This window comes from Meriones unguiculatus, chromosome 15 (genome assembly GCF_030254825.1).
Source record: "Meriones unguiculatus strain TT.TT164.6M chromosome 15, Bangor_MerUng_6.1, whole genome shotgun sequence".
NCBI classification, from domain to species: Eukaryota; Metazoa; Chordata; class Mammalia; order Rodentia; family Muridae; genus Meriones; species Meriones unguiculatus.
The window spans coordinates 7,268,481-7,281,179 of NC_083362.1; the positions used below are offsets into that span (position 1 = coordinate 7,268,481).

The following is a 12,699-nucleotide window of genomic DNA, read 5'->3' on the forward strand; positions in this document are numbered from 1 at the left end:
AGAACACGTGCTTGATTGAGGAGGGGATCCTGCGGCGGGGTGGAGTGGAAATAGGCGGGCTTGCAGGTTACTTAGGTGCGACCTCCTAAGAACGGGGCGGGGGTCATCACTGTAAGAAACGTTTCTTTGCTGACAGGCCCTTGGGCGAGCTGGGGATGGTGTGTTGGAGAAAGAACCCCTGCGGTGGGATTGAGCATGCCTAGCAGAGGCAGGCGTGGAGAGCCACTTGATCCACCCCCAGGGGCACAGACCTGAACCGGATTTCTTTGTACTCCAGGAATTTCTTTGTCTTGTTTACCTAATGTAGTAGGACACCATCAGTGAGATCAGTTTCAGAGTGGTATGAAAACCATGGCTTTGGAACACTTTTTGTTATTATTTTTTTTACTTTATGTGCATTGGTGCTTTGCCGGCATAAATGTCTGCGTGAGGGTGTCAGATTTTTGGAGTTATAAACACTGGTGGTCTGCCATGTGGATGCTGGGAATTGAACCTGGCTCATCTGGAAGTCTGTGCTCTTAACCGCTGAGCCGTCTCTCCAGGCCCCTGGCTTTGGAACTCTGCCTTCAGCTCTGCAACCACCCTTTCTCTTCTGTCTCGCAAGCTGACGAGAGCTGCTTAGTCATGAAATTCTACAACAGGGCTGCACTCGACCCCTTTTTGCCCAGGAAATTTTTGCATGACCCTGGCTTTAGTATATAAAATAGGTATGCACAACAAATATTTACTGATATAAATAATAATTATATTTATTTATTAGGATACATAAATTACCATTTATTTAATAAAGCAAACTAACAATACTATGTGCTTTTTTATTTTTTTAAGATGTACTTTTCATTTTTACCTATGTGTATTTATACTTACCCATGGGTACCCATGGAGGCCAGAAGAGAGTGTTGGATCCCCTAGAGCTGGTTATAAGTGGCTGTGAGCCATCAAACATAGATGCTGGAAAATGAACTTGGACCCTCTGCAAGAACAGCAAGTGCTGTTAATGCTGGGCCCCAAAGCTGAACTTTTTTCCGTTTTATTTGTTCAGTGGGGTGGGAGTTGACTAGTATGAGACCTGGACATACGGAGGTCAGAGGACAGCTTGCAGGAGGTTCTGTTCTTTCACCATGTGGACTCCAAGAATTGAACTCACGTCTTCAGGCTTGAGGGCAAGTGCATTAACCTAAGTCATCCTATTAGCCTGATTGTTTATACTTAAAAATAATTAATTCTTGGGGCTTTAGAGATGGCTCAGCTGTTAAGAGTACCTGCTTCTTGATCATGCTGATGCTCACACACACAGAATTAATTAAAAAATTTAAGGTATTCAGTGGTGGTGCACACCTTTAATCCCAGGATTTGAGAGGCAGGTAGATCTCTAAATTCAAGGCCAGCCTGGTCTGCAGACCGAGTTCCAGGACAGCCAGGGCTACACAGAGAAACCATGACTTGAAAAAAAACAAAAATTTAGATCAAACATTCTAATAAAATCCATACAAAGCTATCCACAATGAGGAAGGGCAGTAGGAAAATAATTGCCTTAGTATTCTGCGATTGAATCAGATTTCTATAAGTCTGATTTTCTACAGTAAAAACCCTGCAACTTGTATAATGTAATAGTCTTAAATATGAGCCGAGGTTTTCGGGCAGCATTCATGGCATTACTGGCATACAGAGCACAAAGTGCACATGATGAGTGTTAAGAACCAAGATGGAGTTGGAGCAAAGGTTCAGTGGTTAAGGGTGTGTATTGCTTTTCCAGAGGACCGGATTTCAGTTCCCAACACCCGTGGCAAATGCCTCACAGTCACTGGATCCTACCCCTCTTCTGGGACCTCTCAGAGTACCCACACTCACACATACCCCCCCCACACACACATATACATATAATTTTAAAACAAAAACCTTTAAAAGACAAAGAACCCAGAGACTGAGGTTGTCTGATGCAACCTGGGAGGGTTTGGCTAGAAACATATTGGATTCATTACGTGTTTGGTTTTTAATCAATTTTGGTTGTACATTTAGAAACCTTTTCCTGTTAGGTGTTCATGACCCCTCTGTTCATGTACGTAACCCCATATGAGATCTTGAGCCACAGTTTAAGTTGGGCTCTGAGGAGATGTGCAAGCATGAGGACGTGAGTTCAATCCCACTGTCTGCAAACTCCAGTTCAAAGGGATCTGATGCCTCTTCTGGCCTCCCTAGGCACTGCACGCATGTGTTACGCAGACAAACATGCAGACAAAACCCCCACAAGCAAAATAAAAACGGAAGTAATAAAATGTCCAGACATGTTTTTAGTGCCGTCACCATGGCGTACTTAGGCCTAGAGCTTGAGAAGTAGATTCGGGAGGATCCCTGAGGCTCTCTGGCTGGCCTACTGGCTTTACCCATTGCTGTCCTAGAGGTCAGGGAGAAGCCCTGTCTCAGGAAAATAAGAGGGAACAAGATGAAGGAAAACACCTAATGCTGAACTCAGGCCTCCACATGCACTGACCCTCACATACAAACACATACACACTCCACGAACAACAAGGAGCTATTGCTGTAAAGGCTCTGGAGGCTAGGCAGCCAATGAGTTCAAACTGATAAACATCAAATGGCAATCATTCTGTGTAGCAGTTGTCCTGAATTGTATCCTTTGGGGATTTTTCTGTATCATTACCATCCTGTCATGACACAAGATACCACTATATTTCTTTCTATTTGATAGCTAAGGCAGAGGAAATTTGCTTAAGGGTAAAATGCTGCTAATATGACACAGTAGCCTTTCTGTTTTTATGGACTTAGTGCTGCTCTAATTTGTGTAGTATACCTGTGAAGGTCAGAGGACAACTTGCAGGAGCCAGTTCTCTCCTTCCACCACGCAGCTTCAACAGATCGAGCCCAGGTTGTCAGGCTTGTGGCAGGCACCTTTGCCAGAAGAATCACGTTACCCACCCCAACCTCAGTTTTTTTAAACAAGGTCTATCACTGAACCTAGAGCTTGCTGATTGAACTAAACTGTGAAGGAGCTGTAGGAATCCCCCTGTCTCCACCCCTCCACCCCACTGCTGGATTACAGGTGCATGTGATGGCATAAGCCTCTTACATGGGTTGTGGGGATCTGAACTCAGGTCTTCATGCATTTGAGGGAAGTGCTTTACCCCCTAAGGATTACCATTCCTAACTATAGTGCTGTTTGAAAACACATACTATTACATGGGCTGACAAAATGGCTCAATGGGTAAAGGTACTTGCTGAGTTTGAGCCCCAGGCTACACACTATGAAAGCAGGGAACCACCCTGGAAATTGTCCTTTAACCTCCACACATGGGCGAAGGTACACATGTACCCCCACACACCCATATGCACAAAATTAATAGGTAAATAAATGCAATAAAAATATAAATGAAACAATGTTTCATAATGGTTCTAATATTAAGCATTTTAAAACAATATGTGCAGTATTGAAATTAAATTATATTTGCATAACTGATGATTCTTGTTGTTATTGAGGATTCAGTAGAATGATAATGGTATTTTTTTCCTAAGGCTAGTTTTTTGTTTGTTTGTTTGTTTTACAATTAAAACAACCAAGTATTTAGAGACATTATTTTTATTTTTCAGGTAAAACCTGAAACGAAATTGCAGCCTACCAAAGGAATCATTGGCTAATTGTGCATCTAAAGAAAAGTACATCTTCCAAAGGCCATGGTGAAGGAAAAGAAAAAAGCAGACAAAAAAGGAGATAAGTCAGTCCGCTCCCCCTCCTCTATCTCTGAGTACCCAGAAGCTTCTAAACATGATGGGAATGCCGGTAAGCAGGACGCATCCAGTACCATCATCCCACCGGTGGAAACGACACCTAAGCAACCAGCACCCAAAAAAGAACCCACAAATGTGTATCAGTCTGAAGATGAGACTCAGTATGAAGAGCCCATCCTGACAAAACTCATAGTAGAAAGGTGACTGACCTTCCCGGCAGGAGTGGGAGTGGGGGATGACAGGGCTAAACTCTGTAAGCCAAATACTACGTGAAAGTGTGTTCTGATTGGTAGACACTCCGCAAAGCTGTAGTGAGGTTAAACACTTTGGGTTGTCTCCCTATTTTTTATTACATTTTTTTATTTTTTTATATTAATTACAGTTTATTTACTTTGTATCCCAGCTGTGGCTCCCTTCCCCCATTCCCTCCCAATCCCGTGAAAGTGTGTTTTGATGGGAGCTTATGAATCCTACACAGCTTTTTGGGATTTGATTGTTTGGTTTTTGTTTTTGTGTTTTGTCTTTGTTTATATGTTTGGTTGGTTTTGTTTTTGTTTTTCAAGACAGGGCTTCTCTGTGTAGCCCTGGCTGTTCTGGAACTTTCTCTGTAGACCAGGCTGGCCTCGAACTCAGAGATGTGCCTGCCTCTGCCTCCTGAGTGCTGGGATTAAAGGCGTGCGCCACCACTACCCAGCTGGTGCTGTTTTATGATTCTGCAGTTCCCCACCTCCAAAAGCACTTCTGTCTGTGGGTCTGGAGCGCACTGGTTTGGTTAGATGTGCTGTCCAGCACGCTCCAGTGATCCTCTTGTCTCCCCAGCACTGGAATTCTGGAATCGAAAGTCCATCACAATACCTGCCTTTTCCTTCCTTTAGCCATCTTTTCATGTAGGTATTGGACTGCGAATTCGGCTCCCCACACTTTCATGTGCATTTTACCGACAAATGTGTGCTGCTGCACCTAACTTATAAGTGGATGCTGGGGATCTGAACTCAGATCTTCATGTGTGTAAGGCGGGCCCTCTGTCAACTGAGCCATTTTCTCAGCCACCCCCCCCAAAAAAAAACTTTTTGAAAAGATTTATTTATATTTCTTTTATGTGTATGAGTGTTTACCTGCATATATGTCTGTGATCAGATGTGTGTCTGGTGCCCATAGAAGCCAGAAGAGGGCAAGAGACCCCCTAGAACTGGAATTACAGGTGGTTGTCAGCCACTCTGTGGGGTGTAGGAATCAAACCCAGGTCCTCTGAAAGAGCAACAAGTGCCCTTAACCATTGGACTATAACTCCAGCCCCTTGAGAATATGTTTCTCACAGTAAAATACCTAAGATTTGCTCTTCTGAGCAGCTGAAATGTTTAATTCAGGGACTGGTGAGATGTTTCAGTGATTAAATCAGTAGCCAGACAAACATCAGGGCCAAAGTTCAGGTGCCCAGAAACAAAAATGAATACCAGGTGAACATGTGGCCTACCAATGCATAAGCCCAGCTTTGGAAGGCTGACACAGGGAATTACCAGAGCAAACTGGCTAGAGAGACTAGTCATGCTGGCAAGCTCTGGGTTTGATTGACAGAACCTGCCCAAATGGGTGAGGTGGAAGAGAAATCAAGGATAATCCAGATCACTTGCACAAGCACACACATACACAGAGAGAGAAAGAGGGAGAGAGAGAGGGGTAAAAATAAAATAAAATGTACAGTTCAGGGTATTAAATACATTCACAGTGTTTTTCATGTATCACTGAGTTCTGTTTCCAGAATATGTCCTGTCCCTATTCCCAAACAGAAATTCTGTACCTATTAAAGCCACGCAACCACATCAAGAAGCACATATTACCGATAGCCTATCTACTTTAATCCACAGTCATGTCCACGTCACTCATGAGTCTGAACTCTGTTTCTTTGTAGCTATGAAGGGGAGAAAGTCCGTGGACTGTATGAGGGAGAAGGCTTTGCTGTCTTTCAAGGTGGAAACACCTACCATGTAAGCGGTAATTAGTGGTAATTAAGGGGTGGGCTGAAAGTCTTAGATTTGCAAAGGCTTGAGTGAACTCCACTAAAACCATCAGAAGTCCTGCACCCTGATTTTATCCTGAACCCCAGCTACCTACTCGAGATAAAGCGTGACTCAGTATAGCTCTCGTGCGCGCGTGCGCGCGCGCGCGCGCACACACACACACACACACACACGCACACCGTAAATATAATTCTTGAAAATAATAGAACCTGTGCACATCCTCCCATCCACTTTGTGACCGTGTGTTTTCTTGTGGTACTGAGGATGGAACCTAGAGCCCTGAGTGTACGCTCCAACTTCTCCACCACCCATCTGCACCCTACTGCCTTTGCATATTCACCGCCATAGCTACGGAGCTGACGAGACTGAATCTCATGCAAATACTATGCAAAGAGCTGTTAGAGTGTCCCTCTCAGGGAGAGCCGGTCCTTAATAAAAGGGCATGTCAAGTACAAAGGCAACCCACGTGGTAAATAAGCCACGTAAGTAAATGTCAGTAACAGTCTCACTTCTTGCCCCCAAGTACCTTCTGTCTGTGTTTGATTCTGTCTACAGATTTAACGCACAAGCTGCTCTAGTTCATTTTAGTTGTCAGCTGGACAAAGCCTAGAGTCACCTGAGAAGGGAGTCTCAGTTGGAAGATTGCCCACGTCAATGAGGCCTATAGGCATGTATGTGGGGGAGGGGGATTGTGTTTGTTGATTGGCATAGGAAGGTCCAGGCCACTGTAGGTGGTTCTGGGCTGTATAAGACAACTAGATAAGTAAAAGACAGCAAACAGCATTCCTTCATGGTTTCTGCTTTGAGTTCCTGCTTGAGTCACTCACTGCCTTGACCTCTCGGTGATGGACTGTGAGCTGGAAGTGTAAGGCGAATCAGCGCTTTCTCTCCAAGTTGCTTTTGGTCAGACTGCTTTTTCACAGCAACAGAGATGAAGCTCAGGTCAACTTCAGTGAGCAGAGCCTCAGGGCTGGGTGTGGCACAGTGGTAGAGCACTTGCCTAATGTGCAGAACCCTGGATCCGCCCCTGGCATTGTAAAAACTAAAAACAAAAGAACCCAAAAGAGCAAAGTCTCAGTTTCACTGTTATTTTGCTATAAACGTACCCAGTTATCATTGTTTCTTTCATTCTTTGAGTAAGTATATCAATTTTTACATATTAATCACATAACAATAGATTGCAGTTGAATTGTTTTCACTTGTATATTTTTATGTATTACTATATGGTTTACATCATTGTAGTATCCACACCAAAATACAAGATAAATTTTTTAAAAATGTTTGGTGGATTGTCTCATATACACAACATTTGTTATTTTACCCTTGCCAAGGGGATGGGCCAGTGGCCTTGAATATACCCATATTGTCCAGCCATCACCCCTGACAGCCCAGAACTTTCTGATCTTCCCAGATGGAACCTTGGCACCTATGAAGTGATGGCCATCGCTGGCTTACCTGACAGTAAATGTTGATACTGTATGATTTGATCCTGTCAAAATTGCTAAATGCAAGTGTTCCATAACTGTTGGATTTTTAGGGTCCTTTCAATTTTGCCTCTACTTGTAGGACACAATTAAGATATTCATTCATTCAGATTATATAGTAGACTAATAGTAGCTTACTATAGTGGACTAATTTTTAAAGATTTTTAAATCTTATGTATATGTCTGTGCTTCATGTGTGGTCAAATGGCCATGGAGGCCAGAAGAGGGCGTAGGCTCCCCTTGAGCCAAAATTGTACACATGCACACATCCCTATACATGTATGTAACCCTGGTACACGGTCAAATGTGCATGCACGCATTTGTGTTTCTCTCAGGGCACATGCACACTGATAATCTCCAGTAAGAGAAAGCAAAGTATGAAACTTACATGTCATGTGTCTGATAGCTGATCTGCCTAGTGTAAGTAATCTGTTTTAAAAAGGAGGGAGGCTTGTTGTTGTTATTTGGCTTTGTTTGATTTTGCAAGGTAGAAAATAGAACAGGGCCTTGCATGTGCTAACCAGGCGTCCTGCCACTGAGCTTCATCCTTAGCCCCAAATCCTGAAAGGCCAAAGTGCAAAATCAAAAGTATTCTAGTTCTTCTGGACTACAGTTCAGAGATTTCCCAGTGGCTTACTTAGGGGATTATGACTCTGGTCATCAGAGCTAAGTCTTAAGGACAATTTCAACTTCTCTTGGATCGTCTTTGGCTCAGGGGTAGGTCACTGGTACAGGCTCAGCATGGGCACCACATTGTTGCTGCTGCTGCCGCCAGGCAGCCAGCACATTCCTGCATGCAAAGGGGTGAACAGGACTCCAGTCTCTGACTGATCCAGTCTGCAGATGCCCAGCACCCACAGCTTCCATCTAAGCACTGTTATTTCTTTCACAGGGCATGTTTTCAGAAGGACTGATGCATGGACAAGGGACTTATATTTGGGCTGACGGGTTGAAATATGAGGTAAAGCATGATCGTGATTTAGAGTTGTGAACTATTAATGATAGAATTTAATAGTCAACTTCCTGCACTGTTTTTATTTTTTTAAAGGGTGTATGCCTGTGTGCTTTGTGTGTGTGTGTGTGTGTGTGTGCGTGCATGTTGCCATATCCAATGAGTTCAGGTACTCTTAGAGGCCAGAAGAAGGCATTGGATCCTCTGGAGCTGGAGTCACATGCAGTTGGGAGCTGCTGGCGCGAATGCTGGAAACTGTGCTCAGGTCCTCTGCAAGAGCATCGCATGCTCTTAACTGTTGAACCATCTCTCTAGCCCTCTAGATATACTATTTTTATAAAAGTTAGTCAGGCTACACATGGAGGTACACACCTTCAATTCCAACATTTTACAGGCAAAAGTAGGTGGATCTCTGAGTTTGAGGCCAGCCTGGTCTACATAGTGAGTTCCAGGACAGTCAGGGATACACAGTGAGACCCTGTCACAACAAACAAAGAAATTAAAAAAAAAAAAAAAAAGTTAGCATAGCCAGATCTGGAATCATGGAATCCCAGCACTTGAGAAGCTGATGCAGGAGAATTTTTAGTTCCAGGCCACCTTGGATCTACACAGTAAGATCCTATTTCAGAAAAAGAAAAAAAAAAAAAAACTGAAAAGATAAGTGTAAGCACAGAACCAGAACTTCAGAGAACAGAGGCTGCAAAGACCGAGCTATGTGCTCAGCTCGGTAATGTGGTGACTGCGTGAGGTGCCTGGGACTCACTTCAGCTGCTTTCATTTGTCGCATTAGAGGCTTCCTGTGTGTGTGCATGTGCATGGATGGAGTTTGGTGTGGTAATCTACATGTTCTCTGCATGGGTCTCACACAGATGTATGTTTAATCCCCATGCTTTGCATAAACACAGTTTATATAATTTATTTTATTCCTTTATTTTTTAGTAATTAAGCCATACCCATCCCTGCAGAGCTAGCTATTTTTACTGACTGCATGTATTCCATTATGGATGTTTCAGAAAAGCCATCTGGGTTGCTAGGCTGAGAGGAAGTGGACATTTTTAAACTAGTTGTGAGAACTGAGAACAGATTTGCCCTCCAAGAAACTGTGCCAGTTTCAGCTCCCACGCACAGAGCCTGTGAGTGCCTGAAGCACAGTTCCAGAAATCCCCACTGCAGAGTAACTAATGCCATGGTGCTCATAAATGGTAAGGGACATTGGAGGCAACTGCATATGTATTCAAATGGCAGCTGGGCAGCAGACACGAGCTGCAGAGGTACAAGGAGAGCAAGGGAGGGTTGATCCTCCACCTAGGGAAGCCTGGGAATCCGGCTAGAACAGTGTGTTAGGGCCAGGCTTTCTGAGAGAACTCCCTTTCCATGCAGCACCCCATCTTTAGCCCGCCACCAGCATTCACGGTTTCTGGTCCCTGAGGGTGACTTTGTCAGGCAGGTCCTTCTGCTTCACTGTCTCCGGTGTTTGGGGGTCCTCCTTAGCAAGCACTGAGCCCACCACAGTCAGCCCATCGGAGGGGGTTCGTGGGTGGGATTTTGTATCTTGAAGCGTTCTCAGGCTTGTTGAGCCAGGGAGTCCCAATATGCCATCCAGCCAGTGGCAAGAGTCAGAGGTTGTGTCCTCTGCTCACTGATGATTATCTAGTGAATTTGGAATCTTGGGAGTGTGGCAGAGCATCCGCTTAGCACACAGGGAGCCCTGGGTTCACTCCCCAGTGCCACCACCACCAGTACCAACAGAGCCACTCTGGAAGGGGATCTAACATCGTTAGGCCATGGCTCCCATCACCATGAGCTGCTCACAACAAAGGTGCCCTCAGCCAGGACACAGTGAGTTCTTCAGAAGGTGCCCATGAGGTGGGCCATTGACATACACATCTGAGGAATGTTTTGATGAACCATGGGGGGGCAGTACATGGCTGATCATCCGGACCTCTCCAAGGCAGACCCTGACAGTCTAAAATGTAGATCAGGATGGGCAGCCACCTCATTACCAGGTCACCTGCTTGCTTCTTGGTGCTACGTGTAAATACAGCCTTCCCAGTATTCTATTCCGCCTGGGCTTCCATGCACTGGAAGAACGAGGTGAGAGAGGGGATGGAAATGACAGAGAAGAGGATGTGAGGAGCACATCTACCACTTCCGGACTGCCAGAGGCAGTGTGGGCAGAAGACTCTCAAACAGCCCTCCAGGTGCGGAGTCCCTCCATTGCCTTCTCCTGTCACGCTGGTGGTTGTTTTGTCTTAGGGAGACTTTGTGAAGAATATCCCCATGAACCATGGCGTGTACACGTGGCCAGATGGCAGCACGTATGAAGGAGAAGTGATCAACGGCATGAGGAACGGATTTGGTATGTTTAAGTGTGGCACACATCCCGTGTCCTACATCGGCCACTGGTGTCACGGCAAGAGACATGGAAAGGTAGGTGAGGTGTACCCATGAGAGGATCCCATCCATGTGAATGTAATCATGATATAAAACCCACGATTCACAACACTGTACAACCATCATCACTGTCGAGTCTCACAAACATTTTCGGTAACACAAAATAAAACAAATACGCACGACCCCTCATCCCTCCAGCCCCATATTCCCAGCAGTCATCCATCTTCTTACTGTGGGGATGGACTGGATTTACCCCTTAGCCATTGGGTCAGTCATATTTTTTTGTCCCTGTGACAAAAACCCTTGCCAGGCATGGTGGCACACACCATTAACCTCAGCATTTGTGAAGCAGAAGAAAGTGAAACCTCTGTGAGTTTGAGGCCAGCCTGATCTACACAGAGAGTTCCAGGCCAACCAAGGGTCATAATGAGACCTTGTCTCAAAACAAAACAAAGCGAAGCAAACCCACCACCACTACCAACATTAACAACAACTTGATAGAAACAGCTTAGTAAAGAAAAGATTGATTTTGGCTCACAGTTTCGGAGGATTCAGTCCATGCACATTGGTGCTATTTCTGGGCCTACCACGAAGCAGAATATGATGGTGGTGGAAGCATATAGAGGCTGCTGCCTCTTGGCAGACAGGAAGAGGAGAGATGGGACCAGGATGAGACAAAGCCCCCAGGAATGTATTCCTCAGTGACCTACTTTCTCCTGCTAGGTCCCAATCTTCTAAAGCTTCCAGAACCTTCCAAAATAACACCAGCAGCTGGAAACGAAGTGGTCAGTGCATGAACTTGTCAGGGACATTTTTATATCCAAACTATAACAGACATCCTATAAATGGGATCAGATAATATGTGAGCTTTTGCGCCTAGCTGTTTTATGAAGCATATTTTCAAGATTTATCTAAGGTGTGACGTGATGGCACTTCACCATTTTTAAGGCTGAGTAATACTTCACTGTAAGTATATACTATAATTTATCTACTTAGCTGTTGATGGACATGAGTTTTTTTTTTTAAATTTTCTTATTACATTTAATTATTTGTGTGTGCGCTAGTGTGCACACGCGAATATTCTATGGTGTACATGTGGAGGTCAGAAGACAATTTGTAGAAGTTGGTTCTCTCTGCCATGTGGGTCTCAGGTCACAGGATTAGGAGTCAAACACCTTTACCCTGATGAGTCACCTTTGTTTTGAGGCAGGCTCTTACTCATACTCTTACTCTTACTCTTACTCTTACTCTTACTCTTACTCTTACTCTTACTCTTACTCTTACTGCCCAGGAACTTACTATGTAGCCCAGGTTGGTCTCCAACTTGGGATGATCTTTCTGCCTCACTGCCCAAGTGTGGGGATTCTGAGGATGAGCCCCGATCCTGACTTGACACAGGACTTCTTTATCTGTCCCGTGCCTTCCAAGGACACGCTATTATTAGGGCGTGTGTTCTCTGTCTGTCACAGGTGGGCAGCCTCTGCCATCTGACCCACTGCCATGGTGGTCTGCCTCAACACTGGCCCAGAACTAACACAACCGAAGTCCCCGAAATCACAAACCAAAGTAAATGTGCCTCCATTAAGTTGTTTCTGTGAGGTATTTCTCCCCTACAAACAAGAAGTCTGACTCACAAAGGGAATGACTGGCCTGTGACATGGGTGTACATAGCTCACCGTTTCCTTTGTGTGTTTGTGCGCATTTCCATGCTGTGCCACGGTGTACCGCCTGGGCTGTGTGCCTTCATCTCTCACCTCATTGGAAGCATCTCTTGTTATTCACTGCTGTGTATTGTAAAAGTGTCGAATGGGCTTTTCTATGTTCACTCGAGCTCCCAAATAATAGCACAGAGGCCTACTATAGTTATAATAAGCTTCAGGCACTATAGCTGGGCAGATGCTCATCTGTTCTCACCCAACCATGTTGAACTGGCCCACTTGCCAGGCACACGTCCTGTTACCTGTCCCCTTAATCTTGCTCTGGCTGCTCCTGCTCCATCTGTGTCCTTATGGGGACTCCCTCCTGGCAACCTTTTCTCTCTCTCTCCCCCCCCAGCACACTAGCTGACCCTTGTGCCCCCGAGATTGTGCTGTCTCCATCTCCCATTTTC

General features: G+C 44.9%; 1 protein-coding gene across 4 annotated transcripts in view; it reads left to right on the top strand.

Annotated features, from left to right (window-relative positions):
• Window positions 1-12,699, top strand: part of Rsph10b (radial spoke head 10 homolog B) — a 38,941-nt gene that overhangs the window by 1,734 nt on the left and 24,508 nt on the right. For 3 of the 4 annotated variants that reach the window (XM_060368096.1, XM_021651775.2, XM_060368098.1), the window contains exons 2-5: window positions 3,604-3,941; window positions 5,651-5,726; window positions 8,136-8,204; window positions 10,452-10,625. In XM_060368096.1, coding sequence (XP_060224079.1) covers window positions 3,688-3,941; window positions 5,651-5,726; window positions 8,136-8,204; window positions 10,452-10,625 — 573 coding nt within the window. In that variant the 5' untranslated portion in view covers window positions 3,604-3,687. Of the gene's footprint in view, window positions 1-117; window positions 708-3,603; window positions 3,942-5,650; window positions 5,727-8,135; window positions 8,205-10,451; window positions 10,626-12,699 lie in introns of those variants that run through there. The other variant, XM_060368097.1, reaches the window with a different exon arrangement.